Source organism: Plasmodium reichenowi, chromosome 12, assembly GCF_001601855.1.
Source record: "Plasmodium reichenowi strain SY57 chromosome 12, whole genome shotgun sequence".
Lineage (NCBI taxonomy): Eukaryota > Apicomplexa > Aconoidasida > Haemosporida > Plasmodiidae > Plasmodium > Plasmodium reichenowi.
The window spans coordinates 192,244-199,380 of record NC_033657.1 but is presented as its reverse complement, the minus strand read 5'-3'; the positions used below and the strand labels follow the sequence as shown (position 1 = coordinate 199,380).

The window sequence follows — 7,137 nt, the reverse complement described above, 5'->3', positions numbered from 1 at the left end:
AAAAAAAAAAAAAGTACAGGTAAATATATATATATATATAATTATAATTATTATTAAAAAGTTTTCTATATAATTCGTCCATTATACAAATTTAAATATGAATATATCATATTTAAGGAATTTTTCATGTATATATTTTTTGATAATTTTATGGAAATTTAGTTATGTATATAACGAAAGTTATGCAAATATACAATGGGAACATGATTTATTTAGTATCAGTGATTTACATAGTGATTTGGATGCTTTAAAAAAAATTTTATTAACAGAGAATATAATTGATGAAGAAAATAGTGCAATTAGAGAAAATGTGCTGGTGATAATAACTGGGGACGTTTTAGACCCAGCTTATGATGATATAGAAATTTTATATTTTATTGAAAACTATAATATAAAGGCAAAACCATTAAATTCGAAAATACAATTAATATTAGGTAATCATGAAGTTCAAAACATTTGTCTAAATTTTAGTGGCAATAAAAAATATGGAGAAGAATATAAAGACAGAAATAAATTGTTTAAAAATGGTGAAGTATTGTATAATTATTTATTGGACAAACCTTTTGTCATCAAAGTAAATGATATTTTATTTTCACATGCAAGTATACTTCCTTATTATGCTAAGCGTGGTATTGATTATATAAATGATGAAGGAAGGAGGGAAATAAAAAATAATTGTACATTACTCAAATTTAAAAGTATAATTGGTGAAAGATTCTGTGTTGGTTGTCATAATGGACCTACATTTAATAGATACTTTTCTCGTGCTGCAGAAATGCCATTTAGAAGGGAAGTATGTAAATCTCTTTTTAAAACACTAAATATATTAAGTGCCAAAAAATTGGTTAATGGACATTCTATTCAAAGAAATAGAAAAGTTAATGAGTACTGTAAAGGAGGTCTTATAATGGCTGATACAGGTATAAGTAAATGGAAATGTGGTGTTATTAATTATGTTCAATATTTTCAGGATGGATCATATAAAGTAAATTATATAAATACGGATATATAGATAAATATATTATAAAATCGGATAAACAAACAAACAAACAAATAAATAAATAAATAAATAAATAAATAAATAAATATATATATATATATATATATATATATATATATATAGGCATGTATTACATTTTATTTTTAACAATATATAAAATAATTTAAGGAATAGAAATAGAAATAAAAAAAAAAAGATATCAAATACCTTTCATCATTTAAAAGGTCTCATTAATGAAATGTAATATAAATAATACAAAACAATATATACATAAATATGTATATATAATTATATTTAACATTTTCAAAATTTTCTTTATTTTAACATTTTTACTTTATGTTTTACTTATATCTTTTTATTATAATTCTTCCATTTTATGTATCCTAATTATTCCAATTAGCATACATATAAAGATAAAAATGTTCATATTTTTAAAAATTAGATAATTATAAATTGCACATAACTATAGTTGTGTATAAATTATTCTTATATCTTTATTATTATTAATATTGTATTAGTGGATATATTCGAGAAAATCGTCAAATATTTTTTTACCTATTGTCAATATTATTAATATTTATTATTACTATTTTGTTTTTATTATTTATTTATTTATTTATTTATTTATTATTTTATTTTTTTATTTTTTTTTTAAATTTAAATTAAAAATGGACTATTACATCATATATATCAAATATATATATATATATATATTTTACATTTTTATAACTTTATGTGAAACTTCGAATATAAAAAAAAGATTATTATAATTAAAGCTTTTTAAAAAATGGACAAATTGTAATAAATGGTAATCCATGAATATTTTGATACTTTTTAATGAATATGTAAAGCTTTACTTTGGTTAAAAGTTAAATATGAAAATGTACTAATAAATAAATAAATATAAATATATATATATATATATATATATATAATTTTTTTTTCTTTTTTTTTTTTCTCTCTCTTATTATTTATTTATTTTTTTTTTTTTCCCATGAAACATTGGAAAGTATTGGAAATTTATGTAAAAAAAAAAATATATATATATATATATATAAATTTATTGTTTTAAACTTGTCATTATTTTTATCTTTGACCTATATTATTTATCAATATATATTATTTATATATTAGATATATACATTTTACACTTTTTTTTTTTTTTTTTTTTTTGATTTTATAAATTTTCATTATTCTTTCAAATGAATAATAAATTATTTTTTTTTTTTAGAAATGTAGCACATTTATCATTTTAATTCATATAAAAAAAAAAATATTTTTATGTTTTTTTTTATGTTTTTTTTTATGTTTTTTTTTTATGTTTTTTTTTCGGCTATATAATATATATATGTATAATTACATTTAAAGTTCGTTCATGAAGTTAATTTAATTAAATATATATAATTATAATGTAATATTTATTATATATATTATATATGTTTATATTAAATATGGTATAATTATATAATAATAACTTATTTATTTATTTATTTTTTACAAATCTGAAAGCAAAAATTTATATATAGTAAAATTATAAAAGAATAAAAAAGTATATATTTATAGATGTATATGTATATAATGTATCAATGTAAATGTAAAATATTTTTTGAAAGCAGAGGTAATGTTAATGTTAAAAGATATATAAATTTATTGAATGATAAAATATTTATATAATGCTTTAAAAATGTATAATATATTATTAATAAAATATATATATTATATATTATATATTATATATATATATATATATATATAATATATGTGATGTAAATATGATTATTATATAATAAATAGAATTTATATTTTATATGTAAAAATATATAATAATATATAATATAAAATTATGGTATATATAAAATTAAATTCATTCTAAATTAAAACAAAAAAAACAATGGTGTATTTTTTTTTTATTTAATATATATGTAATTAAAAGAACTTTCAGTATTTGAATTATTTTGAAGATAGATATATTTATTCGTTGCTTCTTTTTTTTTTTTTTTTTTTTTATGTTTTTTTATAAATTTTTTTTTCGTGAAATATAACATTTTAATGTATGAGAAATTTCTTTTTTATTTAATATTGAAATAAACAAGAAAATAATAAAGGCATATAAAATAAACAAAATAAATATATATATATATGTATATGTATTTATATTAATATAACAATTTGTTGTTATATTTGACATATTTATGAAGATTTTTAAAGGATTATCTTTATAAATAATTTACATATATATAATAATATATATATATATATATATATATATATATTATTTGTATTTGTATTTCTTTTTTTTTTTTTTCTTTTTTTTTTTTTTTTTGTTTGTTTGAGTAATGTTAAAAAATAACTTTAATCCTGATATTAGTGATGATGATTATGTAAGTGAGAAACAAATATTTCAAGGATCCAACAAAACTATATTAACTGTAGAATCAATACATGTGGTAAAAGGTATAGATAAAGATATAAAGAAACAAATAGAAGAAGGAAAAGTTTTTTTGAGTGATATAAGTCCAGTAAAGAATGCAGAAATTGAGGAAGCATTTTTAAAAAGTTTATTTAAAAGTTCTTCTACATGTTATAACAATAATGATAAAATTTTTCATCATCATTTTAATGATAAAAAAAAAGATTATTCTAATGAAAATTCTTCGGAAGAAATAAATATAAATATAGAAGAAAATTATGATCGGTTTAATATAGATAAATCAAAATATTATAATAATGATAATTTATTATCATATAATAAAAAGAATAAAAATAATAATGATAAGGATGATGGAATAGATGATAACGTACTTATTCGTCCTCCTAGTGATTTACAAGAACATAAAGATGATGAGATATCATCACAATATTTTAAAAGTTATTCATTTGTAAAAAACTTGTCTTCAAATATTTTTGAAAAATATACTTTTAATGATTTACCTGATTTGTTAGAACAAGAAACTATTAATTATATTAAAAAGCAAGAAAGGATATTACAAAAAAAAAGATTAAATGCAAATTTAGAAGCCTTACGTTTACAATATATACCAATAAATAATGATAAATTTGTTACTATACCTACTGATATTAAAGAAAATATTTTAGCTTTATTTGCATGTATTATTATAAAACATATAGATTCATTTGAAGATGAAGATATACAAAATCATTTAGATGAATTGTGTAAAAATTTTTTAAAACAGCTAGCTGATTTGTTAGTAATAGATCCAATTGCATATCAATGTGTTATTAAGCCTTTTGATCAAAGAAAAATACTTAGAGAAGTAACAGGAGATAAAACACCTTATGTTCTTTACGAAAAGCCATTTGTTGATAATATATTAGAAAAAATAGGAAGTCTACAAGCTAATATAGATGCTAAATTTAAAAATGTCGTTGAAGAATTAAATAATGAAATGGACTTTTGGCAAAATGATCATATAGATGATGAGCAAAGTGATCAAGATAAAGAATATTTAAAAAATGAAATGTTATTAGAACATGAGAATCTCAAAATTGAAGACAACAAATTATATATAAAAAATAATATTTCACCTACGAAAATGTTTTCTGAAAGGGAAATTGATGATAATTATAAGGAGGAAGCAATAAATGATTGCTTTACTATAAATAATAAGAATGAAGAAAAAATATTAAAAAAGATTAATAAGAAACATGACACCAAAAAGGGGAATCAAATAAATGATAGTAATGGATGTACAAATATTGGAGAATGTAATAATGATCCCCCGAATGTCAAATCGGTTGATAAAAATAAATTAGACACTTCTAAAGTGGAAAATAAGGATAATATTGAGGAGGAAAATGTGGTGTATAAAAAAGAAAAGAAAATTGCGTCAGCTGGACAAGGTGACAATAAGGATAATGATAACAATAAGGATAATGATGACAATAAGGATGATGATGACAATAAGGATAATGATGACAATAAGGATAATGATGACAATAAGGATAATGATGACAATAAGGATGATGATGACAATAAGGATGATGATGACAATAAGGATGATGATGACAATAAGGATGATGATAACAATAAGGATAACGATGACAATATGGATGATGATGATAATCCAAACGAAGTAAAAGAATGTAATAAAAAGAAAAAAAAGAATAAAAAGAAAAAGAAGAAAAAAAAGAAGATTAAAGATAATCCAAATGGACGTAAGGAAAAAGACAAGTTAGATGACCAAACTAAGGAAGATAAAATAAAAAGCAATGCTTATTGTGAAAAAGTGAAAAAAAAGAATGAAGAATTTGGTGATTTTATTAAAAAGGATAGTAATACGTCTGAACAACTTAACAGTAGCAATAATAGCTTCAATATCAATAATTTAGAAAATAATAAAATAAGAAAAAATATGAATGAGAAAAATGTAAAACATGATATGATAAACGATGGAGATATTTTATCGAAGATAAAAACTCATATTGTAAATAAAATGGATATATATGAAAGTGAAAGTTATTATGATGAGAGTGATATGGAGAAGCATTTAAATCACGGTGTTCCTATAAAAGCACCTGAAGTAAAATCAGTATTATTGAGAGATTTGATTACTACATATATAATGACAGGTAATAATAATGCAAGAATTCATTTATTCTTTCAGAAGTTTGCAAAATGTCTAAAAATAAATGAACTTTTAATATTAAGGATAGAAGAAAATTTGGCAGCAGATTTAATAAGTGCTTTACAAGCATCAACCAATGAAACAGCAAAAAGAAGAAACATTAGAAGAATGAAAATTGCTGCAGCAGCTTTAGGGGGTGGTGCATTAATAGCATTTACTGCAGGATTAGCTGCTCCAGGTATTATAGCAGGTTTAACAGCTCTGGGTGCAGGTGGTAGTAGTTTAACTGCATTTTTAGCTTCAGCGAGCGGTTTAGCATTTATTGTTTCATTGTTTGGTGCTGGTGGAGCAGGTTTGACTGGTTACAAATATAGTAGAAGAATAGCAAATATAAAAACATTTGAATTTATTATGTTGAATGGTAATATTTCTAAATCGTTGAGTGTATGTGTTTGTGTAAGTGGAGAGATTAAAAGTGATGATGATATAACAAATCCATGGTTAGAGGTATTTCCAAATTGTTATTGTGATTTATATTGTTTGAAATGGGAAAATCATTTATTAAAAACATTGGGATCATTAATTGAAACAATGTTATCACAAGAATTTGCAATAACAGCTAGTAGAATATGGTTACAATATACAATTGCTAGTACTTTAAGTGCAGCCTTAACATGGCCATTAGCATTAATTAAATATGCATCAAATTTAGATAATGTATATTTATTAATAAGAGAAAGAGCTCAACAAGCAGGTCGTATTTTAGCTGATGCACTAAGTGATAGAAATACAGTTGGTCAACGCCCTGTTATTTTAATAGGTTATTCAGTTGGTGCTCGTGTTATATTTTATTGTTTAAAATATTTATATTCAAAGAAATTATATAATATTGTAAGCAATGCCATATTTATTGGTCTTCCTGCTACTACTAGTACAAGAGTATGGGAAAAAATACGTATGGTAGTAACTAATCGTGTTATTAATGTATATTCAAAAAATGATTGGCTTCTAGGATTCTTGTATAGATATATGGAATGGAAAATAAATGTTGCTGGCTTGATTGCAGTCAAAGTACCTAATGTGGAAAATTATGATGCAAGTGGCATCATACATAGTCATTTAGATTATAAGAGAAAATTAAAAGACATTTTTCATTTAATCAAGTTTGATATGTAATTGTATAAAAATAAAAAAAAAAAGAAAAAAAGAAAAAAAAAAAAAAAACAGTAAAATAATAATAATATTTATATATTATATTATTAATTTTTATTTATCATACAAATTTTTATTCATTCTTTTTTTTTTTTTATGATTATTATTATTATTATATTTATTTATTTAATTTTTTTTTTTTTCTTTTTCTTTCTTTCTTTTTTTCTTTCTTTTTCTTTTTTATTTTTTTTTTTTTAATTTTAATCTTTTTTCTAATATAATTTTCAAATTTTTTGTTAGGATTTTTTTAAAAAACTTTTATTTATTTTATTTGCTTATGATTTTTTTTTTTTTTTTTTTTTTTATTATAATACTTCAAGAAAAAAAAAAAAAAAAAAT

At 20.4% G+C, this 7,137-nt stretch overlaps 2 protein-coding genes across 2 annotated transcripts; both read left to right on the top strand.

Annotated features, from left to right (window-relative positions):
* Window positions 1-97: 97 nt before the first annotated feature.
* PRSY57_1205300 (shewanella-like protein phosphatase 2, putative) lies at window positions 98-1,012 on the top strand (the record flags this gene model as incomplete). The annotated part of the gene is made up of 1 exon (XM_012908483.2): window positions 98-1,012. The coding sequence occupies one exon, from the start codon at window positions 98-100 to the stop codon at window positions 1,010-1,012; it is 915 nt and encodes a 304-aa protein (XP_012763937.1).
* Window positions 1,013-3,336: 2,324 nt separating this feature from the next.
* Window positions 3,337-6,762, top strand: PRSY57_1205200 (conserved protein, unknown function; the record flags this gene model as incomplete). The annotated part of the gene is made up of 1 exon (XM_012908482.2): window positions 3,337-6,762. One exon carries the CDS (start codon window positions 3,337-3,339, stop codon window positions 6,760-6,762), a length of 3,426 nt encoding a protein of 1,141 aa, XP_012763936.2.
* Between the last annotated feature and the right edge of the window lie 375 nt (window positions 6,763-7,137).